The 27,161-nt window shown below is 45.4% G+C and overlaps 2 protein-coding genes across 2 annotated transcripts in view; one reads left to right on the forward strand and one right to left on the reverse strand.

Annotated features, from left to right (window-relative positions):
- LOC311004385 (tRNA wybutosine-synthesizing protein 4-like) overlaps positions 1–8,351 on the reverse strand; it is a 28,498-nt gene extending 20,147 nt beyond the window's left edge. The window contains exons 1-5 of the mRNA XM_083996437.1: positions 8,222–8,351; positions 7,081–7,205; positions 4,663–4,738; positions 2,913–3,093; positions 453–609 (exon numbers count right to left, since the gene is read on the reverse strand). Of these exons, the coding sequence (XP_083852563.1) occupies positions 453–609; positions 2,913–3,093; positions 4,663–4,738; positions 7,081–7,205; positions 8,222–8,272 (590 nt within the window). The 5' untranslated portion in view covers positions 8,273–8,351. The remainder of the gene's footprint in view (positions 1–452; positions 610–2,912; positions 3,094–4,662; positions 4,739–7,080; positions 7,206–8,221) is intronic.
- A 1,619-nt stretch (positions 8,352–9,970) lies between these two features.
- The window catches only part of LOC311004127 (uncharacterized protein), a gene marked incomplete at its 3' end in the record, with an annotated part of 309,814 nt that continues 292,623 nt past the window's right edge, over positions 9,971–27,161 (forward strand). Inside the window, 2 exon segments of the mRNA XM_083996075.1 lie at positions 9,971–9,981; positions 11,502–11,654.

Raw genomic sequence — 27,161 nt, forward strand, 5'->3', positions numbered from 1 at the left:
AGGCCGTTTCCGTGGTTACCTACGGTCACGATGCAACATGGCCGCCTCGGTTCGGTGCGTCGCCCACTTATGTATTTGTAACGACTTGTAACAACTCATTCTAAGGGACCAGAAAGCTTTCATTTGTAGCAGCTGTGATTCACCTTCAGTGAAATACGGATTTATGAAAGACAGGTTTGATTTTTGGTAATAAAAAGCCAAATAAGTTACAGACTGGGGCTTTAAGAAAAACATGTTTCCTGTCGTTCTATTTTCACCAAATGTCTCAAATGTGAGATAGAAGAGGCTGAACAACGACGTCACATCACATAATAAGCTTCATTCCCGGGGATCGAACAGTGTGTAAAGAAATGAGAACAAGTGTTTTTCTCCAAACCAAATATTTACTAAACACACAGAAAACAGAGTATTTCTATCACGTACTATACTACATAGACACACTCAGTGTTTACCGTTGTGTCTCCATGTACGTGAGCACCACCTCAGACAGGACCAGGGTCGGAGCGGACCGGTCCAGACCGGCTGCAGCCAGCGCCTCCTCCAGCTGCTCCTCCTCCCTCAGGTCCACTCCCAGCAGACGGTACCGACCGCTGGACACATGGACCGGGCCTACACACACACACACACACACACACACACACACCAAACAGATCATTTAATGATTTTTTCTAGTGTTAAAAACCTATTTTTGTGATATTTTATTGTTTCTTTTTTATCTTTTCTTATTTTAACCACTTTTATTGAGGCTTTTATTTATTTCATTATTATTATTTCCAACTCATTATATCACTTCAGCTGTTCATGTTATAGCGACCATCCTGCCCTCCTGTAGTCACTCTGCATGGGAGTGGGAGACTGTTTTTGACGCGCTCAACAAACGACTGTCCAATGCGTTGATCCAGGTTGGGTGAGGTTCCCATTTCATAAACAAAAAGATCATAACAAAACATGACTTAATTAATGCAAAAGAAACTAATAAAGTGCTGTGGCTGGAAACAAAGGAGTGAGTGTGGCGAGCGGTAAAATGGCATGATCCTCCACCCCATGCGTCACCTGACTTCCTGCCCCGTGATGATAAAGAAAACGCTATACTGCCACCCGTGGAGACCTGACGAAAACCCCAAAAGACAGACAAATAAACAGATGTGGCTCCTATACATGTGTTATTGTTGTGCATTAGTCTTTTAAAGCCCCAGTATGTAACTTATTTGGCTTTTTATTACCAAAAATCAAACATGTCTTTCATAAATCCGTATTTCACTGAAGGTGAATCACAGCTGCTACAAATGAAAGCTTTCTGGTTCCTTAGAATGAGTTGTTACAAGTCGTTACAAATACATAAGTGGGCGACGCACCGAACCGAGGCGGCCATGTTGCATCGGGACCGTAGGTAACCACGGAAACGGCCTGTTAAAACTGTCACCACTGTGTAGTGTGAGGAAGGACGGAGGCACCGGTGTTGCATTCAGGTGCAGTCAGGCAGACGGCCGTCGGCAAACCAACCGGATGTCATTTTACTCCACCAGAGAAAGACGGTAAAACAATACCACATCACCATGACAACATGTTGTCACCTGTATTGTTGTTTACATAGACGCTTGTTTATCCTGTTACATGCAGCGTCTGTTGTCTGTCTGACGTCTGCCCCATTTCACCTGAATGCAACATCAAGAATACGTTCAGATATGCAACCGCACCGCTAGATGGGGGGGATTCCTACGTACTGGGCCTTTAAACTAAGTCCATTTTTTGTTTTTTTTTATTTCAATCACTTGTAAAGCTTGTAAATCTTCTCCATCTCTTAATTGCTTTAATCATGCCCTGTCTTCACATCTTGAAACTACTTGTTCATGCTTTCATTGAATCTGTCACCACATTTCGCTAAATACCTGTCCAAACTCGGTTGCAACTTGTCTGACTGATTTTTGTATGTCTGTCCAGATTTTGTCTTTGTCTTGTTTTGTTTTGTTTTGTTTTGTTTTGTTTGTTTTTTATTGTATTGTTCTGTATCCTTTCATTGTAATGTGATGTGTTGTGTTGTTGTGTTTTATAGTCTACTTGCCAGCCCATAGGGCCCCATTGTGAACCCGGAAATGTTGAGTACCCCAAAGTTTTATGTTAGAAATATGTAGTATGGGTCCCCAGTATTCAGAAACTGTCGGATGCTAACTTATATATATTGGGCAATTAGCAAAACTGACATAATTAGCATAAATTAGCATAATTTCCTATATGGGCAATATTTCAACAAAATTGACTTGGCTGATCTGGGCAATATTGGAGTGGTTTTAGGGGTTATTGATGATGCTGAATCCATTTCTGACATTTTCAAAATTCAAAATGGCTGTCTAAACCGGAAGTGACCAGATCTTAACCGCCAGTGGGCCGATTTTGATGGATTTCAAAATCTGGTCACTTCCGGTTTAGACAGCCATTTTGAATTTTGAAAATGTCAGAAATGGATTCAGCATCATCAATAACCCCTAAAACCACTCCAATATTGCCCAGATCAGCCAAGTCAATTTTGTTGAAATACCGCCCATATAGGCAATTATGCTAATTTATGCTAATTATGTCAATTATGCTAATTGCCCAATATATATAAGTTAGCATCCGGCAGTTTCTGAATACTGGGGACCCATACTATATATTTCTAACATAAAACTTTGGGGTACTCAACATTTCCGGGTACTCTTTGTTGGCAAGTAGACTATTATGTTGATGTGAGGTGCGCAGGACCCCCTCGAAAACGAGTTGCGACAACTCAAGGGGTTTATCCTGCTGATAATAAACAACTTAAACAACAAAGCACTTTGCATTTTGGCTTGTATAAAACTTGATTAATTGATGAGCTCATGACTCCACCTTCACCTCCATGACCGACGTGTTTCTGTAGTCGTGACGTGACGAACCTGCGGGAGGAGCGAGGGGCGAGTCCAACACCCCCCTCAGTGTGATGTCAGAGGTCATGAGGTCACGCTTACGTCGCGCCACGTCGGGAAAATCCACCTCAAACACCACGACGCCGTCCAGCGCTCCGTCGCCATGGAGACGGAAATACAACGAGTCGAAGCCGGCGCCTAGCGACAGGATCTGGAGACAGAGAGAGAGAAACATGAGGAGGAGGAGGGGGGGGGGGGGAGGAGGAGAGGAGGAAGAGGAGAGGAGAGGAGAGGAGAGGAGTAAAGGAGGAGGAGGAGGAGAGGAGGAGGAAGAGGAGAGGAGAGGAGAGGAGTAAAGGAGGAGGAGGAGGAGAGGAGGAGGAAGAGGAGAGGAGAGAAGGAGGAGAAAGAGGAGGAAGAGGAGAGGAGAGGAGGAGGAAGAGTAAAGCAAGACAAGGAGGAAGAGGAGAGGAGAGAAGGAGGAAGAGTAAAGCAAGAGGAGGAGGAAAAGGAGAGGAGAGGAGAAAGGAGGAGGAAGAAGAGAGGAGAGGAGGAGGAGGAGGAGGAAGAGGAGAGGAGAGGAGTAAAGGAGGAGGAAGAGGAGAGGAGAGGAGTAAAGGAGGAGGAGAGGAGGAAGAGGAGAGGAGAGGAGAGGAGAGGAGGAAGAGAAGAGGAGTAAAGGAGGAGGAAGAGGAGAGGAGAGAAGGAGGAGAAAGAGGAGGAAGAGGAGAGGAGAGGAGGAGGAAGAGTAAAGCAAGAGGAGGAGGAAAAGGAGAGGAGAAAGGAGGAGGAAGAGGAGAGGAGAGGAGTAAAGGAGGAGGAAGAGGAGAGGAGAGGAGTAAAGGAGGAGGAGAGGAGGAGGAGGAAGAGGAGAGGAGTAAAGGAGGAGGAGGAGGAGGAGAGGAGTAAAGGAGGAGGAGGAGGAGGAGGAGGAAGAAGAGCAAAGGAGGAGGAGGAAGAGGAGAGGAGAGGAGTAAAGGAGGAGGAAGAGGAGAGGAGAGGAAGAGTTGAGGAGGAGGAGGAGGAAGAGTAAAGCAAGAGGAGGAAGAAGAGGAGGAGAAAGAGGAAGAGTACAGGAGGAAGATTAAAGGAGGAGGAAGAGGAGGAGAAGAAGGAGGACGAGGAGAGGAGGAGTAAAGGTAGAGGAAGAGCAGAGGAGGAGTTAAGGAGGAGGAGGAGTAAAGGAGGAAGAGGAGGGAAGTAGTAAAGGAGGAGGAAGAGGAGTAAAGGAGGAGAAGGAGGAGGAGGAAGAAGAGCAAAGGAGGAGGACGAAGAGGAGAGGAGAGGAGGAGTAACGGAGGAGGAGGAGGAAGAGGAGAGGACTAGTCAAGGAGGAGGAGTAAAGGAGGAAGAGTAGGAGTAAAGGAGGAAGAGGAGAGGAGTAGTGAAGGAGGAGGAGTAAAGGAGGAAGAGTAGGAGTAAAGGAGGAAGAGGAGAGGACTAGTCAAGGAGGAGTAAAGGAGGAAGAGAAGGAGTAAAGGAGGAAGAGTAGGAGTAAAGGAGGAAGAGGAGAGGACTAGTCAAGGAGGAGTAAAGGAGGAAGAGAAGGAGTAAAGGAGGAAGAGGAGAGGAGTAGTGAAGGAGGAGGAGTAAAGGAGGAGGAGTAGGAGTAAAGGAGGAGGAGGAGAGGACTAGTCAAGGAGGAGGAAGAGGAGAGGAGGAGGAGGAGGAGGAGGAGGAGGAGGAGGAGGAGGAGGAGGAGGAGGAGGAGGAGGAAGAAGAGCAAAGGAGGAGGAGGAGGAGGAGTAAAGGAGGAGGACACCTAGCTGCAGCGTCTCACCTGTCTTCTCTCCTCGGTGACGTGTAGAAACGTCCTGACGCACTGATCCACTGCTCTCCACCGCACGTAGTAACCTCTGCAACACGGAGACAAACTCACTGCTACGGTGGCTCAGAGGGACAAACTCACTACTACGGTGGCTCAGAGGGACAAACTCACTACTACGGTGGCTCAGAGGGACAAACTCACTGCTACGGTGGCTCAGAGGGACAAACTCACTACTACTACGGTGGCTCAGAGGGACAAACTCACTGCTACGGTGGCTCATACCCCTTTCCCACTGGCCAAAAAACCCGTTTAAACCCGCTAACAATCGGCTTTTGGTGGCAGTGGGAAAGGCGCACCGAGCCGCGTCGACCCGCGTCGACGCGGGTCAAACGACTCGGCAAGCGACGCGGGTTAAAATCGCCTTTAATCGGCTCGGCTCCGAACGGCTTGCAGTGGGAACGCCAGACCCGCGTCAACCCGCTAATTTACGTGATGACACTGAACGTTACGTGACGCTACGTCATCACGCCGGTCGCGTCTCATATCACGTCCAAAACAAAGCTCTGCTCCGCTCTGCTCTCATCCGAGACTGGGATCAAAAGATCAGAGAACACTGACCAAAAACGATAGAAAAAAAGAAAAGAAAAGAAGCGACAGTGTGTTTAACTGACGTGTTGTGTTGTCATGGCGACAGTCTGTTTAACTGACGTGTTGTGTTGTCATGGCGACAGTCTGTTTAACTGACGTGTTGTGTTGTCATGGCGACAGTCTGTTTAACTGACGTGTTGTGCCGCGGACGTCCGTCATCCGGCCGCAGCAGACTCTCTGTCCTCCGCGGTCCTGGTGCTCCAGGTCAGCCAGCCAGAGAGTCTGCCTCGGCGGACGGACACTCCGCGGCGGGCGGCTGTGGCAGGACTGTGTGTGTCTGTGTGTGTCTGGATGAGAGCGGGGCGACTGGTTTATGCTCTGTCTGATCCCTCAGCGGGGGGTCAGACTCGGCTCATTTTGGTCAATGGGAAAGGGGCCAAATGCCGATTGCTAGCGGGTCGACCCGCGTTTAAAAAACCCGCGTCGACCCGCTAATTTTAGTGGGAAAACGGCTTCAGAGGGACAAACTCACTACTACGGTGGCTCAGAGGGACAAACTCACTGCTACGGTGGCTCAGAGGGACAAACTCACTGCTACGGTGGCTCAGAGGGACAAACTCACTACTACGGTGGCTCAGAGGGACAAACTCACTGCTACGGTGGCTCAGAGGGACAAACTCACTGCTACGGTGGCTCAGAGGGACAAACTCACTGCTACGGTGGCTCAGAGGGACAAACTCACTGCTACGGTGGCTCAGAGGGACAAACTCACTGCTACGGTGGCTCAGAGGGACAAACTCACTACTACTACGGTGGCTCAGAGGGACAAACTCACTACTACTACGGTGGCTCAGAGGGACAAACTCACTGCTACGGTGGCTCAGAGGGACAAACTCACTACTACTACAGTGGCTCAGAGGGACAAACTCACTGCTACGGTGGCTCAGAGGGACAAACTCACTGCTACGGTGGCTCAGAGGGACAAACTCACTGCTACTACGGTGGCTCAGAGGGACAAACTCACTACTACGGTGGCTCAGAGGGACAAACTCACTGCTACGGTGGCTCAGAGGGACAAACTCACTGCTACGGTGGCTCAGAGGGACAAACTCACTGCTACTACGGTGGCTCAGAGGGACAAACTCACTGCTACTACGGTGGCTCAGAGGGACAAACTCACTACTACTACGGTGGCTCAGAGGGACAAACTCACTGCTACGGTGGCTCAGAGGGACAAACTCACTACTACTACGGTGGCTCAGAGGGACAAACTCACTGCTACGGTGGCTCAGAGGGACAAACTCACTACTACTACGGTGGCTCAGAGGGACAAACTCACTACTACTACGGTGGCTCAGAGGGACAAACTCACTGCTGCTGCATCAGACACATCAGACCCATAGATATATATACTGACTAGATGCTGCGTTCCCAGGCAGCTCTATTGAGTGGAATGCGTCAGCGTGGCGGCCATCTTGGTCAGGGGGAAGCCGTGTCTATTTCCTGCATTAGTCAACAGAGGCAGACGTCTATCAACCATTAAAATCACCATAACTCACTGAATATTCAACCGATTTTCAAGCCGCTTGGTTTATTATAAATGTCAGACATATATTTATGATACAACAACAATTTTGTAGGCTATCTAACATACATTTAGGCTACATACACCCACATGCATAAATACACTGAAATGTGTTCTACAAGGGTCTGACTGCTGGGTCAGAAACCCCGGACCAAGATGGCGGCCGTGTTGACATACGCTGAGAAGCAGAAGGCGGCCTCTAGTCAGTATATATATCTATGACATCAGACCCAGCTGGTCACCTGACCTGAACTCACCTGTTGATGAGCGGCGCTCTTCTGGACACTTTACACACAAAGCGCTGCAGGAAGCGGTCAGTGAAGTAACCGTGAGCTGCAGCCGACGCCTTACTGACCACACTGCTGTCGTTGGTGCCCTGCACCTGGACACACACACACACACACACACACACACACACACACACACACACACACACACACACACACACACACACACACACACACACACACACACACACAGGATAGTTACGTTACTCACAAATACTGTAGTAATAGTAATATTTATTACAGGTAGAAAGAGGAAATCACTTTATATTCAGTTATTGAGTGTCTAAGTAGCATTAATCTGTTTCATTCATGTTATTGGTGATAAAGAACTAATTACAACTGCTACATCATCTAAAACTCATCATGTTATCATCACATTCAATAAAAAATAAATAAAAAAGAGAATCTCAATATGGAAAAAATAACTTTTTAATGTTTTTTCTTAGAAAGAAAAAAGACTTAAAATGATTAGGCTATTAAATCATCCATCCATCATCCATGTCTATAGAAATAGGATTTGGTTATTATTCTATTGCTGCTACTACTGACTGTTGTATTTGTTATGATAAAAGGTATAAAAAACAAAGAATCAAACTTCATATTGTGTTGTTTGATAAGTTTTAGCCACGTTTGTCAGATGAATGGAGGAGTAAAACAGTTCATATGTCCCTGTGAATGATTGTGAAACAGAAGCAGGTTATATGGAAATAACAAGTAGGCTGAATGAGTAAAGTAGGCTCATTTAGTTTGTAAAACAGCCTAAATGTTCAACATGTTCCTCTGAGCTGTGTTGTAGTGATGGAGTAGCTGCAGCAGCATGTCATGGAAATCCCTACTCTAGTTTAGTAACGGAGTACTTAGTTACAGTTCCTCGGTACAGTATTTTTTTTTTCCTTCTCTTTATTTAAGTGTTCAAAGTGTACAAAAAGTGTCAAACACTGACACATAACACAACACGAGAGCTGTTTCATATTCAGAAAAGACAATGGATAAAATAAATAAATACAGCAAGGATCTCATTCAAATAAGTAAAAAATGAAGAAAATTTAACAAACAGAAACAAAACAAAAATAAACGTTACAGTAACAGTAGCTACATGACGTGTTTTTACCGCGGTGTCTCTTCGCTGCTGCTGCCGCTTCTTCGCGCTGTTCGCGGGCATCGTGTCAGCGGTGAACGGAGCCTCTTAACGGGGCCGCTTCACCGGGAGTCTCTCCGGTCTCAGTCTCTCTCGCTCTCTGTCCAAAAACACCCACGGACACGGAGCTCCGGTCCACACGGGTCATAACAATTCAAACATCCGTCACGTGGAGGTCGCGTCACTTCCGCCGCTTCGCTCCGCCGCGTGGCGCTCTGCCGCCTCCCGCCGCGCGGAGGACGAAGCTCCCGCCGCTCAGAGCAGAGGCCTCGACTGCTGAGATCAGTGGCTTTTACCTGTAATATTCACTTCACACGTGTCACAAACAAAATTAAGGAAGTTTCTTTCAAAATTATACACTCAATTTACCCGGTCAATCAGGCCATCTCTAAATTTAAAAATATTAATATCCACTGTACTTTTTGTGAACAGGAGGAGGAAAATATTTGTCATCTTTTTTTTGAATGTCGTTATACTCATTTGTTTTGGATAGGACTAGAAAACATGTTTAAATGTTTGACAGGCATCAAGATTAAACTAAAAAAAAAAAAAGGATATAATTCTTACTTATGATGAAAAAAACCTTAAGGGAAAGGAATTATTTTTGTTGAATCTTTTTATTTTACAAGGAAAATATTATATCCATAAATGTAAATGGTCATCCAAAAAAACATATTTTTATGAGTTTAAAATAGAATTCAGATATTACATGCAGCTATTACAAAATATGAAAGACAGAAAAGCTATAAAAACCTTGGAATATTATAAATGATTACAAACAACTATTTAATAATACCTATAATATAGTGTTGGTACCCCTTTCAGTGTATATATGTATATATGTTTTGTTTGTCTGTTCATGGTATGTTTATTGTTTGAATATTTGTATGTTTGTATAAATGTTTAATAATAAAGAAATTAAAAAAAACTTCACAGGTTACATTTATTATTTCATTTTCAGGTTGGTTTATGTTGGTTTATGTTCAGCTGCAGGTTAATTATCACCATAGATACGCTGGAAAGTATTATAGGATACAGTTAATAATGTTCAGGAGGATGCACTGATTTGAACACCTGCAGTCCCTCCATCTTCCAAGACCTCTCCCATCTTCTCTTCCTTAAGAACCTTTATTAGAAAGATGGATTCCTTATCATCTGGCAATGTTTATTTTATGTTTTTTCCTTCTTTTTTTTTAAATTGTCATTATTTTTTATTGTCATTGTCATTTTTGTCTCCTTTTTTCATTATCCCCCTGTCTGCTTTGTCCACCTTTATCTTTCTGTATAATGCATAATGTCAACATATGTCTATGTTATGTGCTTAGATAATGCTGTTATGCTCATCTCACCTCAATAAAGCACAAAAAACAAAAAAAATCAGTTTTTCCATGGATGTTTTCTAGGAAGCTCCCAGTTCTTCTCCTGTGGGTGTTGTCCCTGCTGCAGTGGATCAGTGTCGCCCCCTGCTGACATCACAACAACACAACACACACAGGGGAAACACACACGTGTTCTTCTGACAAGCGGCGGACTGGAGATCGATATTATCATTAATGTTTTAACTCTTTATGGTTCAGTAGTAGAAATAAACAGCAGTAAAAACACCAGTCTGTCTACTCAGGTTACAGATGTCACCTCCTCCTCCTCCTCCTCCTCCTCCTCCTCTTCCTGTTTAAAGTTGACTTTCACTTTTCACCACGCGGTTGTGTAGCAGTTTATTTCGTCGTGTGAAGGTAAGGTGAACAGTCTGAATGTTTTCCTCGTTAACACCTGTCGTTACCTGAGTTCTCTGCCCTTCAACTTGTCGTTGTGTTGTTGTTGTGTTATTATAATGTGACTGTAGCTGAGTCAGAGCTGTAACTGTAAAGTCTGGACCGACAGAACCGTGTCCTCCATGTTGTGTGGGTGTTTTTTTTTTTTTTTTTTTTTTTTAAGTCTCTAATACAAAATACAAACATTAAAGGCACATTGGTAATAGATAAATGCACAGTGCTGAATCAGCTTGTTGTGTGGATGTTGTGGGTAGAAGCCATAGTGCGAAATACGGGGGGGTTTGGGGGGGTCGGACCCCCCCGATTAACCCCTTGAGACCCCCTGAAAGACTCAAAAGCAAAATCTGACTGAGGGGGGTCTCAATCTTGTCAAAAAATAAATAATATAATATAATATAATAATTTTATTGTGGTCAATTAAATGTGTTTAAGATCACCATGTCCAGTATTCATAATTCAAAACATTTATTCGTTTAACATTAAGCTGAACCGTGTCACCTGCGCATTATGCAAATTAGCCATGTGCGCCAGCCCAGCGCAAGAGTCGAGCCCACTCGCTATCAGAACAGAGGATCCCGTTCCTCTCCCACCCTCTGCCGAAGAAAGTGAAGTTGAGGCCGAGTGCTCTGAAGACGTAGCCGCAGCCCCTGCTGCTGGCACTGGTGATTGGCCGCCTTTTTTTCTTTTTCTTTTTACACCTAAGCAGGTGGGGTAATGGAAATACCGCAACCCTTGGTTTGACATTAAGGCAGGAAAATAACTTGAGGTAAGAGGCTAGCCTGCTTCAGCATACTATGGCCTGAACCCCCAGTGGTGTTGTTTGGCCAGGCGCCTGTTGTGAGCTATTTGTCTGTGCTTTTTCAATTTTTATGATGGCCCGTTATACTAATGTGATTTGTGGATGTGTTCAATGCTGTGTTTAAACGTATTTGCCAGATGGATGGTTAGATAAGGTTACATGATCGGTCATAGTTGCAGGCTGAGGATCTCGTGCACATAATTGCATGCCAGTCTCTGATCTCCAGATTTATACAGTTGTTATTTGAGTGCACGAGTTTGGTGTCTTTCATTCATTTTAATTATTGTATTTTATTTATTGTCTATTCGTTTCTGCATTGCCCTGATCGCGCCAGTCTCCTATACCTGGCATTTATTCATTGTTCAAGTGCGCCAGTGTGGTGCCAATTATTGTCTTTTGTTTATTGAATTATCGTCTATTTATTATCAATTACTTTCTGCATTGTAATGCACAACTTTGCCTCTCCTTTTTAGGCTATAGGCTAATTTTCTTGGCTTATTGTAATGTTATAGTCCTACTTTATAAAAAGAAAAAAAAAACGGTATTGCGCAACAATCGCGAGTTAGGGACCCCCCCGAATATTGATGGGTATTTCGCACACTGGTAGAAGCGCTGGAATAAGAGCAGAAGCAGAGTTAGTGGATGGTCAGTAGTTGAACACAGAGTGGTTCTTTGTGTGCAGCTCCACTTCCTGATGACTGGAGGCAGCTTTACCGTCTGAATCAGCCTGTGGAGGAGGTGGAGAGGAGCCGCTGCTCTCCCGCTGTCTGAGCCACTAAACGCAGCCTGAGCTCGTCTGGACAGCCGCTGGAGAACAGCTGGGACTTTGTCTGTGGTGAGTAGAGTGGTCTGTCATTAGAGTTACACTACAGGACTGATGTGGACTCAGTGTCTGTCATTAGAGTTACACTACAGGACTGATGTGGACTCAGTGTCTGTCATTAGAGTAACACTACAGGACTGATGTGGACTCAGTGTCTGTCATTCGCCCTCATGTTGTCCTGAGCTCATTTTCACCCCAAACCAAAATTCTTTCCTTCATAATTTTCTTGTTTTTTTTTGTTTTTTTTAATCAAATGGCCTGAAATTAACGGAGGTTGTTTAATTCTATGGTATTAACAGTTACAATAAATTTGAAGCAATTTGGTTGAATTTTGGGTGTTTTATTGAATTTAATAACACAAAACATAAAATTATCACAGAAGTTGTGTTTCATCTTTTTATTCAACTTCAGACCAACCTAATACTAATTTTACACCTCATTTATATGAAATAATACCTATTTTCTGACTGATTTGACTGCTAAAAAGCACAAAACATAACGCAGGTGGGCACAATTCGTAAACAAGACACAAGAATTATCTTTCTTGCAGCTGTTAGTTTATTAACTTTGTTTATGAACTTCAATAAAACAATTTCGGACCACCGTGTAGACAATTGCTTATTAACTTGCCATTTTTACTGTCAGGAGTATGAATTAAGCAATAGCGTATATACACTCAGAACTCCCTTACTGTGATAATGAGCCCATATCACGGACTGATGTGCTTTTACAAAACAGTTACTAATACTGACAATATCAAAGAGAGATACACAATCAATTTCATGTAGTTTTTTTAATCAGAAATCCATATTATAAATAATAATAATAATAATATTAAAAAAAAAAAATAGTCCCACTGTTAAATATATATATATATACTACATTTACTACTACATTTATGAGCCTCCGCACCGTAAAATTCTTTGACCGGCGCAAGACAGACTCATGTTTTCATTCATCAAGAATTAAAGTCAGAGGTTCAAAGAGGTTCAGATACCGTCGTAGTTCTGACCATAAACGGCGATTCTGCGGCGTTATTCTCATGACTCGCCACGAAGGAAACGCTGGTCGGCTCGCCCAGCATTTCCGCCACCACTAATAATAACAAAATAACGATAGTGTGGGTAGCGTAGATTCATCCACATTAACGTGAGACTTTTTTATAACCGAATAGAAACTCCTCGTTGTCCCTTTTAAAGACCGGGTAAACCAAATTCAGTATTTTTCTTCTTATCATATTAATTAGGCCTTAAATGTGTCCCTCAAAACATGTAAAAAATATTTTTGCCATTCATCATTTCCTTGAGGAGCTAGGCCTCAGAGACTGTTCTGTGTGCAGGTTTAGAATGGGCGGGCCTAAATCGATGACCGCTTTACGTAAAGCGGTCATACTTACATAAACCCGCCCCCTGCTCTGCTCTACGTATAAATACATTCAGCCAACTGACTTCAGAGGTTTTCCGTCCCACTTGCTCTTCAGTCTAGCTGAAACACGTGAACACGTGAACAACCAGCTAACTAAACGTAGCTCATGTTCACACACAGGGGAGACCACTGTCCTGTTCCTTCATATAACGAGGTTACAGTGCTAACGTTAACGTATTCACACCGTGATAAACAGCCGTCACCGCAGGGAGAGAGAATCCTCCGGTCACACACCCCTCACAACATTACACACACACACACACACACACACACACACACACACACACACACACACAGCAGCAGCAGCAGCAACAACACCGTCAATTTGACCAGAGTCTCCCTCATTAACACACTGTCCGACCAAACAGCCTCCACTCACGCACACAACCACACACACGGGAGACCAGAGCAGCCATACTGTACAATCACGGACAGAAAACACCGTAAAAAAAAAAAAAAAAAAAACTCCTCCGTGGTCTCAGTCCACCACACGTCCGAGCGGACACACAGCTGATCAAACCATTTCTTACCTTCACTCTGGTGTCTAAAACAGGCAGCAGCATCATCCAGCACCAACAGTTTATTAATCCACCGATATTATTCCCGTTTCAATCGTTACTCGCGGTCTGCCCGTTTCCTCCGTTTGCATTGTGTGAAAGAGAAAAAAAAAGTTTTTAGCCGCGGTAGCAGCCGTAGCCTCCCGGCTCCACCGTGTTGTTTCCCCCGGTCTCCTCCCACCGGGACACGGCTGCTGCTCAGCTCAGACGCGGTGTCACGGGCACCGGGCGGTCTGGACCGGGTCTGGACTCGGTACCAGATCCAGAGATAATTCACTGTCTCTGCTACTGCTTCTACTGTCAGGACACTTGAAGCTAAAGCTAAGCTAACGTTAGCTAAAAACTTTATTTATTTTTTTCACACAATGCAAATGGATGAAAGACGCTGACCGGTAACGAGATGTAAACAGAGCAGCATGGTGGATTATAACCTGTTGCAGCTGGATGGCTGCTGCTGCTGGGACTGTTTTAGACACCAAGAGTGAAGGTAAGAAATATTTCCTTTAGGTTTATCAGCTGTGTCGGTGCTGAGGACTGGGGTGTGTGGTGGAGTGTGTTTGAGGTCACTTTCCCGTCTTTATTTCATGACGACGTGTACATGTGTAGGTTGTGTATCAGAGACGGTCAGTGTAGTCCAGCTCTGCTGCCATGGGGCGTGGTCTCTTTGCCTGCAGCACGACCATATCGTGACACGCCCCCAGCGTCCGGAAGCAGGGAAAACTGCTCATTTATTGACAACTTTGATGCAGAATTTTATATACTTAACAACTTTTTTAGTCCTCCAAATTTGACAGAGTGGTTAATAATATGTTTTCCTGTGGTATTATAAACTCAAAACACATATTTATTCTTGGTTTACCCGGTCTTTAATTACCAATCCAGGGATGTGATGGCACTAAATAGAGTCACATCCCTTACCATGATAAATGGTGGTATATCAGTCTTAGTAAAACAGTGTCACTGATCTGATTCTGTCAGGCAACAAAGATGGCGACGCCAGTGAAGGAGCAGATGCTGCGGATTTTGATGAATTTGGGGACTGCAGAGCTGGAAAGCTTCCAGTGGTACCTGCAGGATGCTGACTTACTGGATGGTTTCCCTGCCATCCCAAAGTGTAAGCTGGAGGATGCAAGCAGAGAGAAAACGGTGGACTTGATGGTTGGCATGTACACTACTGAGAATGTTCTGCAGGTGGCAAGGTTCATTCTGAAGAAGATTGGAATTAATGAAGGTCAGTCATGGAAAGTGCAGCCAGTGTTTTACCTTTGTTAAACCTCTTGGCTTTGTAACTATTTCCACACAGAGGACAAGGTCAACTGGGTTGGTCCTGCTACTCCTCATGATTAATGATTCCCTTTCCTCCAACAGGACAAGACCCGTCAGCAGCAGCAGCAGCAGGTAAAGTTCAGCACCTTTTGTGAGGGGATGTCACATTTCACGGTTGTAGTCATCACCATGACTACATGAATTTAGATTCAAATATTTCTGTGTTTACATTCATTTACTATGACCTGTTGTTACGAGGACCTTTACCTTACTGTCCTATTGTCTGTTGTTTATTCATTCAGAAGCTCTTTACAAATGCCAGCCTAAACTCAAAAACAAGCTGAAGGAGAAGTTCCAGTGTGTGTTTGAGGGCATCGCTAAAGCAGGACACCAAACCCTTCTGAACCAGATCTACACAGAGCTCTACATCACAGAGGGAGGGGCTGGAGGGGTTAATGATGAACATGAGGTCAGACAGATTGAAACAGCATCCAGGAAACCACACAGACCAGAAACAACCATCAGACAAGAAGACATCTTTAAAGCTCCACCTGGAAGAGACCGACCAATCAGAAGAGTGATGACAAAGGGAGTGGCTGGCATTGGGAAAACAGTCTTAACACAGAAGTTCACTCTGGACTGGGCTGAAGACAAAACCAACCAGGACATACACTTCACATTTCCCTTCACCTTCAGAGAGCTGAATGTGCTGAAAGAGAGAAAGTTCAGCTTGGTGGAACTTGTTCATCACTTCTTCTCTGAAACCAAAGAAGCAGGAATCTGCAGCTTTGATCAGTTCCAGGTCGTCTTCATCTTTGACGGTCTGGACGAGTGTCGACTTCCTCTGGACTTCCACAACACTGAGATCCTGACTGATGTGACAGAGTCCACCTCAGTCAACGTGCTGCTGATCAACCTCATCAAGGGGTACCTGCTTCCCTCTGCTCGCCTCTGGATAACCACACGACCTGCAGCAGCCAATCAGATCCCTCCTCAGTGTGTTGACATGGTGACAGAGGTCAGAGGGTTCACTGACCCACAGAAGGAGGAGTACTTCAGGAAGAGGTTCAGAGATGAGGAGCAGGCCAGAGAGATCATCTCCCACATCAAGACATCACGAAGCCTCCACATCATGTGCCACATCCCAGTCTTCTGCTGGATCACTGCTACAGTTCTGGAGAAGCTGTTGAAGACCAGAGAGGGAGGAGAGCTGCCCAAGACCCTGACTGAGATGTACATCCACTTCCTGGTGGTTCATCTAAAACTGAACAAGGTCAAGTATGATGGAGGAGCTGAGACAGATCCACACTGGAGTCCAGAGAGCAGGAAGATGATTGAGTCTCTGGGAAAACTGGCTTTTGAGCAGCTGCAGAAAGGAAACCTGATCTTCTATGAATCAGACCTGACAGAGTGTGGCATCGATATCAGAGCAGCCTCAGTGTACTCAGGAGTGTTCACACAGATCTTTAAAGAGGAGAGCGGCCTGTACCAGTACAAGGTGTTCTGCTTCGTCCATCTGAGTGTTCAGGAGTTTCTGGCTGCTCTTCATGTCCATCTGACCTTCATCAACTCTGCACTCAACCTGATGTCACAACAACAACCAACCTCCAAGAAGAAGAAGAAGAGGAAGACTGAAACAACAGGAGTCAAATCTGCAGAGACAAACTTCTACCAGAGCGCTGTGGACGAGGCCTTACAGAGTCCAAATGGACACCTGGACTTGTTCCTCCGCTTCCTCCTGGGTCTTTCACTGACGACCAATCAGAATCTCCTACGAGGTCCGATGACACAGACAAGAAGTGAGTCACGGTCCAATCAGGAAACAGTCCAGTACATCAAGAAGAAGATTGAAGAGACTCCTTCTGCAGAGAAAAGCATAAACCTGTTCCACTGTCTGAATGAACTGAATGATCGTTCTCTAGTGGAGCAGATCCAACGGTACCTGAGATCAGGACGTCTCTCCACAGATCAACTGTATCCTGCTCAATGGTCGGCTCTGGTCTTCATCTTACTGTCATCAGAAGAAGATCTGGACGAGTTTGACCTGACGAAATACTCTGCTTCAGAGGAGGCTCTTCTGAGGCTGCTGCCAGTGGTCAAAGGCAAAGCCTCCAACAAAGTTATGTAAGTGTAAGTGTAGAGATAGTTGGATTTATTCATCAGTACATACAAACACTTAGGTCTTTCAACAGAACAGATAATAAACTCCTTTCTTCTTAATTCCTCATGATCATCTCTTCAGACTGAGCAGCTGTAACCTCTCAGAGAGAAGCTGTGAAGCTCTGTCCTCAGTCCTCAGCTCCCAGTCCTCTAGTCTGAGACACCTGGACCTGAGTAGCAACAAACTGCAGGACTCAGGAGTGAAGCTGCTGTCTGGTGGACTGGAGAGTCCACACTGTAGACTGGAGACTCTCAGGTGAGGATCCATCCAGCTGTTTATCTGATGCCACTTGAACACGGCAGCAGGTGTTGACAGAGGGTTCCTGTGTGTTGTTGTGTGTGTTCAGTCTGTCAGGATGTCTGGTCACAGAGGAAGGCTGTGCTTCTCTGGCCTCAGCTCTGAGCTCCAACCCCTCCCATCTGAGAGAGCTGGACCTGAGCTACAACCATCCAGGAGCCTCAGGAGTGAAGCTGCTGTCTGCTGGACTGGAGGATCCAGACTGGAGACTGGACTCTCTCAGGTATGGAGAGGCTGCTGCAGCCACACACACTGTCTGATAGAGGAGGAGGAGCTGGAACATTTCCTATGGCCCCATTCACACCTGGTCACACCTGGTATTAACATCTGTCTCAGGTGATCCATGCATTGATGACACCAGATCCCATCACTCAGACCATAGAGGTGGTGTAGGCCCACTCCACTGACGTCCTCTGTCTCAGTCTGACTCTTCACTAGAGCATGGCTACCCGACCCAAGCCCATGGGTAACCCGACGGGTAACGGGTCGGGTCGGGCTGCACACGGACAGCTGGTCTTGGTCGTTGGTCGCGAGCGCGCGTGTGTCGCTAGTGCCACTTCAGGTGGATCCGTGAGCCAATCATCCGTCTGCAGTCTAGGCAGGGGAGCCCAGATGCAGGTTGGATGCGGGCTGCCCTCTGGTGTCACTGAGCACGTCTCACGGTCCTTCTCTGCTGGTTCCTGTCGTGTATGAGTGAGGTTGCTCTGGCACACATACACACACACACAGCCATGTCCACCAAACGCTCTCTCTCTCTCTACCGAGTCGTCTCACTTACAAGCCACTTGACGAGCGTCGCACTGTTAAATGTTTGTCGTCATTGAAAATAATGTGCATTTTGCATAGTAACATTTCGGGTAACGGGCCGAGTCGGGCCTGGTTTTTAATTTATTAATTCGGGCTCGAGTCGGGTCGGGTTTGAGAGTCTCGGGCTCGGGCTGGGTATGGTCTTAATTTCCAGGCCCGTGCAGCCCTCTAGTCCCAACACAGTTTATACTGAAGCCAAAATCTGTTTCAAAAAGTGTTTCAAACATGAGCTGTGCAGCTTTCATCAGTCACAGTAGGTGCGTTTCCATTACCCCTTGAAATGCGAAAAACCTAAATATCGAAATGAAAAACTGGTAATGGAAACACCTACATTTCGAAAAAATATCAAAATCAAATATCGCTAAAAGGTTTTTACCCTCTCATGAGGTGGTTTTCGAGACGTATCGATACAAACGTGTATCGCAAAAGTGTAATGGAAACACTTTTTTCGCTTTTCTACACGTCACCGGCGTCACCGGAATTGTGTGTGTCCACGCTGTGCTGGTTTATGTAACTGGAGGGGACGAATGAACCACATGTTTTTTGTCATGCATTGCTGACCTGGGCATCATTTCTCAATAAATTAGAAAAACCTTTCCAATCATTCCCCTTTTCCGTGCATGGTTGAAGGAGATTGGCTCGCATCCACACTCCCCTCCCTCCTGTGCCAACATGTCAGTACCAGTACGGGTGTGTGGACACAACCACCGTACATTGTTGTCAGCACCTCATCACAGCTGGAGTCTGTTATTTGTGGCCGCTGCCAGCGCCACACGGGCTTTGCCTTTCAGAAATCAAGCGCTGCCTTCGTCTTTGTTAGTACAAAAACAGCAACAGCTGTAGCAGCTGAGATAGCTGTTAAAATTAACCAGCCAGCGGTAAACCTCTGAAAGCGTAAAGTTACTTGGCTCGTTTTCTCCCTGGGATGAGGACGGAGCTGCCCCCCCCCCCCCCCCCCCCCTCCCGGCAGATCAACTGAGTAGAGCGGCTGCTGCTGCTGTGACAGCCGCTGCCCTGATCCGCCACAGACATCCTAACAGTTATAAACTGACCACAGACTCTGGATTAAACTGTGACTTTCTCGCATGAAAAAATATTACAGTGACGTGTTAACAGCGCTAAATCCAGAATTAAAACAGCTTTTTATGGCTGTCAGTTGCCGCGAAATGGCGATAGCGCGATGCTAATTTCTGTTAGCCCATCTATTTGGTTTTACATTATACGTTCGCATTAAGCTAGTGTAACCGGTCTGCGTTGTGTTGTGACGTTGAGGAAACAAGGACCACAATTCTCGTTTCGACCAGCAGGGGGAGATTTATTCTGCGTACAGCAATATTATTGTTAGTACAGCACAGCACTCAGTCTCACACACCTCTCTTCTCATCAGCCATTTTTCAGACCGCATGTGTAACTCCTGATCTCATTCTCATGGTCATAATACAATCACCAAACAACCCCCCAAGACCCACTGGCAATATTTTAGTAAGTAAATAAGAACACATATGAACATCAGCACCAAAAGGGTGAATAAAAAATGCGAAATCATCACAAATGCAATAACAAAATACACAAAAGCAAATGGGAGCTCACCTGCGTACAGCAATATTATTGTTAGTACAGACAGCACTCTTCTTCTCAGTCTCACACACCTCTAGAGGAGGGGAGGAATAACAACTGCATGAGAGACTAGCTTAGCTTAGACTCACGACTGTCACTCGGAGCGCCGTGCAAAATACACTCACAGCTGCACACATACCATACCCATTCACTCAATTAGCTAAAAAGAAAACATGGTATTAAAACCGCATGGTTAAGACATAAAGAAAACATACATTTCACACTCTTAGCAAATATTTTAAACAAGAGCACGTTTTACCCCTACCTCGTCTCATCAGCCATTTTTCATACTGAGAGAAACGGCGCGACGTGCACAGGATGTTGACGGAAAGGAAGGGTTACGTTACCAAAATAAACCTAACAAAATAAAAGCTCCCACATAAGAATATCAAAGAAAAGAATATTGTAGGTTAAAAATAACAGCAATACCAAAATAAAGTGGATTTTTGGTGAAATGAAATGAAAAGAACCCATCGGTTACACTAGCGGACTTTATATGCTTAGTTGTGACACTGGCTTTGTGTGTTTTGAACATCTGCCACACGTGGGGTAGAAGCCGCTGATTGGCTGAGAAGCTTTCACTCAAAGCTTTCCTCGGGATGCTTATTGGATGAACAGCTAGAATTGGTGGGCCCAGGCCCACTAGTAGCGCCGCGGCTGGCTGTCACCATAGGAACGCAAGACGCTTACGTCCATCTTCCTCAAAGTGAAGTCTCACGGGGCGAGAATTATGGGATATGGCGAGACTAGATTACGGCTCATTCACAAAACACCTTTCAATGGAAACACCCGCAAATAGCAATTACACTTTTTCGAAGTTTCAGAAATATCGCTTTTATTTTGTGACAATCTGTAATGGAAACGCAGCTAGTGATGAACTACTGGGATCAGGAGTTTCTCCTCATGATGACTTCAGTGTCTCATCATGACTCACTCAGTACGTTTACATGCAGAGCTTAATCGAGCTATGCTCAAAATTCGATTTTGGCGTCAAGTCGGACTTCTGTCCTTGTCTCAATATACATGCACCTGAGAAAACCGAATTATTGACGGGGGTCCGCCCCCTCATGCGCCGTCACCCGTTGCTTCAGCGGGTTAATACGCCGCCTGTCCTGTTGACTTTTCTGTCATCTCGTAAAAAAAACTGGATATAAACAACTTAGTAGCTTAATAATAAATTATCAACTGCAGTTCCTGACCAGACGCGCCAGTCTGGGCTAGATGCGCGCTGAGAACAGGATACGGGGTTCCTCTCTCTCTCCCTCTCCCTCTCCCTCTCTCTCTCTCTCTCTTTCTTTTTTAATAAAACACTCTTGCTGGTCGTGTCGCGCTGTGTGAAATGCATTGACTCGGCGCTGATGTTGGGTTTTTTTCTTTACTTTGCGGGGCTCAGGCGGCTTCTCTGCTCCACTTGGTGCCGTCTCTACGGTTGTGGAGCAGCGCACATGCATTGTCCAGTTATACTCTGACTAAGGTGTATACATGACGGAGAAATTCTAATTCCAATCGCATTATCTGGGTGTCTTAATCGGAGTTCTCAACTCCGATTTCAGTCGGACTAAGGTGTTTACATGCACTTCAGTTGTCCAGTTATAGTCGGATTAAGGCAATAATTCGTTTTTTTCAAGTGTCATGTAAACGTACTGACTGTGTCATATTCAGGAGAAGAGATGTCAGTGGTGAAAGCAGCTGTTGGCAGCTGTGCTCTGAGTCTCTCCAGATGTTTGGATCAGACTTTATTTCAGAGTGTATCAGGAAACATTTCAGCTGCAGCTGGTTGAACTGCTCCTGAACCAACAGAGTGTTTGACCTGAACAGTCCCAGAGACTGTAGACACCTGTTGAGTGTGGACACACTAATAACAACACAGCAACAAGAATCAAAGCATGTCCACTGCTCAGAGACATTTGTCTCCCAGCGTCTCCAACCAAGGAGGAAATAAGAGACAGAAACCAGGCGGCACCATCAGGTCTCTGTCTGGTCAGATATTGATGATCAATAATCAGCTCAGTCTCTCTGAGATCCTGGTCTTGTCCTGATGAGATGTGTTGTTGTGTTGAGGAGACAGTCAATCACAGTGTGACATCCAGATGTCCTCACTGTCCAGAGGCCTGGAGCTGTCCATCAGAAGACAGTGAGTGTAGTGAACAGTGTAATAATCAGTGTTTGTGGCTGAATGTGTGTGTGATCAAACAGCTGTTTTCAGACTGTGTGTGTGCTGACTCCAGATCAGGTGAAGCCACAAAGTGGCTCCTTAATGAAAGTCTCCAGCAGCTGGAGCTTCACTTCCTGTCTGAGTCCATGTGCTCTGAGCTGAGCCTGCTTCTCTCTGCTCTACAGTTTCTCTGCTTCCTCTGGACTCTGACTTCAAGTCCAGTCAAAATGTGTGGACAGGTTTGATGGAGCTCAGGACTGGTCCTGAGGACGGCTGCTTTATTCCACATGATGTGACTGATCTCAGTGAGTCAGTGTGTTGCAGCTGATCTGTGTGAAGAGCAGAGAAGAACAGAGTCATTGATCATGAGATCCTGATCCGTCCTGTCACTGTGATCAGATGGTTTCTATTAGAGCTCCTTCATCCACTCACTGCTGCTGTGGCTCCTGTGGAAACCTGCTCACAGCCTCATTCTTCAGCTTCCTGGGGAGTTTTCTTCAGACAAACACAAGTTGTGTTCACACTCAGTGTTTCTCACTAAACTCACTGTGTGTTTCACTGAGCTCTAACAAACGTGTTGAGTGTGTTTCCTTCCTCATCGAACACTGAAACCACACTGCAAAAATTCAAAATCTTACCAAGAATATTTGTCTTATTTCTAGTCAAAATGTCATTTCTAGTCAAAATAAATCTAATTCTACTATTTTAATTTGCACGTCCGTTTATAACTGTAGCAGCAGCAGAGAGATGGAGCAGCTCCTGTATGAAGAGTGCGGCTCTGACCTAACTCCTGTATGATGTAATGTTAAAGAACGCCTGAACAGTGGAGTGATAATGTCTGTAAAAGTCCCAGACTGTTATACTGTATATCAGCACTCATGGAATGTCTCCTGTCCAATCAAATTACTGTTGTATAAATATATATACCAGTTTTATTTATCTGAAACTACTCATTGCTTTTATTATATGTTCATCATTACATCTGCATGTTCAGTTTTTGACAGAAAATAAATATTTAAATAAAAAATAACCTTCTGATATCTTCAAATCTCACTTGTGAGTATGATGGAACATTTAGGCTTGACAAAAATAGTGACTTGAGTCATATCGTAATATATATCGATATCTACTGATATGAAAAAGATTATCGTGATAGGATTTTTTCTCATATCGCCCAGCCCTACCTGTCAGCAGATGGAGTTAGCAGTCCCCGCCCTCGTCCCTACATCACCACATTCACGCGCATCCCTTGGCTGCACACACGGAGAGGACCGCCCCTTTTTGCCGTTCTCTCTCCTCATTGGATAAAGGTTGTAGGATACAAGGAAAGTTTTCTCCTCGGCTTACAGCAGAGCAGAGTGACTGACAGACCCGTGTTTCAGACCAAACACTCTATATAAGTGATTGCCGTTGGAAGATACAACTATTTAAGACTCAAATATTAACACAAACATTCCGCTTACTTCTGCTTTAATTAACACATCCACAGTTTTGGTGATTCACTTTAAGGTCAAACTCAGGTCTCTAGTATGAGATAAAAATCAATATGATAACATTCAAACAACATGAGCAACTTAAACCAATAAACAAAGGAAGTGAGGTCAGTACAGTGACGTTGTCTTCAGGCAAATGTTTGGAGGGAAAGAGAGGGTCAAAGGTCAGAGGGCGGGGTTATATCACCTTCGGGGGTGTGGTCAGGTGTGACTGTGGTGATGCAGGTAGGGTGGAGTCTGTGATTTTAACACTGTATATATACAAACAACAAGAAACACTGTAAACTCTCAGGTTTGTGTTGAAATGTGTATTTATGATTCTAACCTGTTATTTCCTTCATATTGAGTATGTGAGTGTTTTTCCTTGAATTCCTCTTCAGACTGAGCGGCTGTAACCTCTCAGAGAGAAGCTGTGAAGCTCTGTCCTCAGTCCTCAGCTCCCAGTCCTCTAGTCTCAGACACCTGGTCCTGAGTAACAACGACCTGCAGGACTCAGGAGTGAAGCTGCTGTCTGCTGGACTGGAGAGTCCACACTGTAGACTGGAGACTCTCAGGTGAGGATCCATCCAGCTGTTTATCTGATGCCACTTGATCACAGCAGCAGGTGTTGACAGAGGGTTCCTGTGTGTTGTTGTGTGTGTTCAGTCTGTCAGGATGTCTGGTCACAGAGGAAGGCTGTGCTTCGCTGGCCTCAGCTCTGAGTTCCAACCCCTCCCATCTGAGAGAGCTGGACCTGAGCTACAACCATCCAGGAGCCTCAGGAGTGAAGCTGCTGTCTGCTGGACTGGAGGACCCAGACTGGAGACTGGACTCTCTCAGGTATGGAGAGGCTGCTGCAGCCACACACACTGTCTGATAGAGGAGGAGGAGCTGGAACATTTCCTATGGCCCCATTCACACCTGGTCACACCTGGTATTAACATCTGTCTCAGGTGATCCATGCATTGATGACACCAGATCCCATCACTCAGACCATAGAGGTGGTGTAGGCCCACTCCACTGACGTCCTCTGTCTCAGTCTGACTCTTCACTAGAGCATGGCTACCCGACCCAAGCCCATGGGTAACCCGACGGGTAACGGGTCGGGTCGGGCTGCACGCGGACAGCTGGTCTTGGTCGTTGGTCGCGAGAGCGCGTGTGTCGCTAGTGCCACTTCAGGTGGATCCGTGAGCCAATCATCCGTCTGCAGTCTAGGCAGGGGAGCCCAGGTGCAGGTTGGATGCGGGCTGCCCTCTGGTGTCACTGAGCACGTCTCACGGTCCTTCTCTGCTGGTTCCTGTCGTGTATGAGTGAGGCTGCTCTGGCACACATACACACACGGCCGTGTCCACCAAACGCTCTCTCTCTCTCTACCGAGTCGTCTCACTTACAAGCCACTTGACGAGCGTCGCACTGTTAAATGTTTGTTGTCATTGAAAATAATGTGCATTTTGCATAGTAACATTTCGGGGTAAAGGGCCGAGTCGGGCCTGGTTTTTAATTTATTAATTCGGGCTCGAGTCGGGTCGGGTTTGAGAGTCTCGGGCTCGGGCTGGGTATGGTCTTAATTTCCAGGCCCGTGCAGCCCTCTAGTCCCAACACAGTTTATACTGAAGCCGAAAAACCTAAATATCGAAATGAAAAGCTGGTAATGGAAACACCTACATTTCGAAAAAACTCTCAAATATCGCTAAAAGGTTTTTACCCTCTCATGAGGTGGTTTTTGAGACGTATCGATACAAACGTGTATCGCAAAAGTGTAATGGAAACACTTTTTTCGCTTTTCTACACGTCACCGGCGTCACCGGAGTTGTGTGTGTCCACGCTGTGTTGGTTTATGTAACTGGAGGGGACGAATGAACCACATGTTTTTTGTCATGCATTGCTGACCTGGGCATCGTTTCTCAATAAATTAGAAAAACCTTTCCAATCATTCCCCTTTTCCGTGCATGGTTGAAGGAGATTGGCTCGCATCCACACTCCCCTCCCTCCTGTGCCAACATGTCAGTACCAGTACGGGTGTGTGGACACAACCGGTTACATGCTGCTATTCCGACATGCCGCTATTTCGACATTGACTTCTAATTGTCGGAATATCGGCATTAACATTATTTTTTAAGCGTCCCACTATTCAGACTTTTTTTTTTTCATTGTCGGAGTAGCGGCACTTTACTATTTTTCAAACATTCCGCTTTTCCGACATTGATTGATTACGTTATAGTCAGACGTGTCCTTCTGATTAATTTTATTTTTTTCATCTGAGACACTGTTTCTCATACACAAATACATAGGCCTATAAGGGAGAAGAAAAAACATACCCTCCAAGTTTAAAAACACACCGGCAGCAGCGCACACTGATCTGCAGCTACTGAGACTGTTATTATTCTGTCACCTGAGTTTATCCTGCTGCTTTACATTGTTTTAACATAGGTAAAATAAGAAGAAGAAAAAAATGTCTGGAATAAAGGGGCAGATTACATAAGATTATTCTTTTTTCTGCTCCCTTTTGTTGAGATTTGGGAGGTTTTTGCCTGATTTATTGCCCGATGCCATGTATCTAGCTCCCCCCCCCCCCCTCCGCCCGTTGTCTTCGTTGTCACTTTGTTGTCGCTCCACAGAGCGCACATGGCTAATTAATATGCACGTGCTGACCATATATGGTTGTGTCTAGGCATTCCGGGGACGGAGGTGTGTTCACGTGTGCAACTGCGCACCATTCTTGGATCCAGTTATCAAAGTTGAGGTGCAGAGTTGTGCACGCACAGTTTGATAGATCTGAAAAAGGTGTAAATATGTTGGGTGTCTTTTCACCGTAGGCCTAAGCAAAACATTTAGTAGCAGCAGTTTTACACTGCTTACTTACAGTTTTGATAAATGAGGCCCCAGGCCCTAAGCCCAGAGCCCAGACGCTCACAGCTTCTCCGCGGCTCATCCACAGCGCTGTCCGTGGTGCTGAAGGTGACAGGTTAACTTGACAAACAAACTGCAACATAGTTCTGTTTGTTTATCATGTGTGTCAGTTTTGTTTGCGACTTGATAGTTGAGTTGTTGAGATTAAGAACATCACTCCCTCATCAAACCAGTGATAGACATGCTGAAAAGAAAAGAGAGAGAGAGACGCGCCTGGGTATGCAGCTGTAAAAAAAAAAAAAAAAAAGATGTGTCGGAATAGCGGTATCAAAAAGTGTCGGACTACCGGCATGTCTAGATAGAGGGATGTCGTAATAGCAGGATGTCTAAATAGTGACATGTCGGAATAGCGGGATGTCTGAATAGCGGGCGGACCCCGTCACAACCACCGTACATTGTTGTCAGCACCTCATCACAGCTGGAGTCTCTTATTTGTGGCCGCTGCCAGCGCCACACAGGCTTTGCCTTTCAGCAATCAAGCGCTGCCTTCGTCTTTGTTAAAAACAATAACAGCAACAGCTGTAGCAGCTGAGATAGCTGTTAAAATTAACCAGCCAGCGGTAAACCTCTGAAAGCGTAAAGTTACTTGGCTCGTTTTCTCCCTGGGATGAGGACGGAGCTGCCCCCCCCCCCTCCCGGCAGATCAGCTGAGTAGAGCGGCTGCTGCTGCTGTGACAGCCGCTGCCCTGATCCGCCACAGACATCCTAACAGTTATAAACTGACCACAGACTCTGGATTAAACTGTGACTTTCTCGCATGAAAAAATATTACAGTGACGTGTTAACAGCGCTAAATCCAGAATTAAAACAGCTTTTTATGGCTGTCAGTTGCCGCGAAATGGCGATTTCTGT

Source organism: Trachurus trachurus, assembly GCF_905171665.1.
Source record: "Trachurus trachurus genome assembly, chromosome: 21".
NCBI lineage: Eukaryota > Metazoa > Chordata > Actinopteri > Carangiformes > Carangidae > Trachurus > Trachurus trachurus.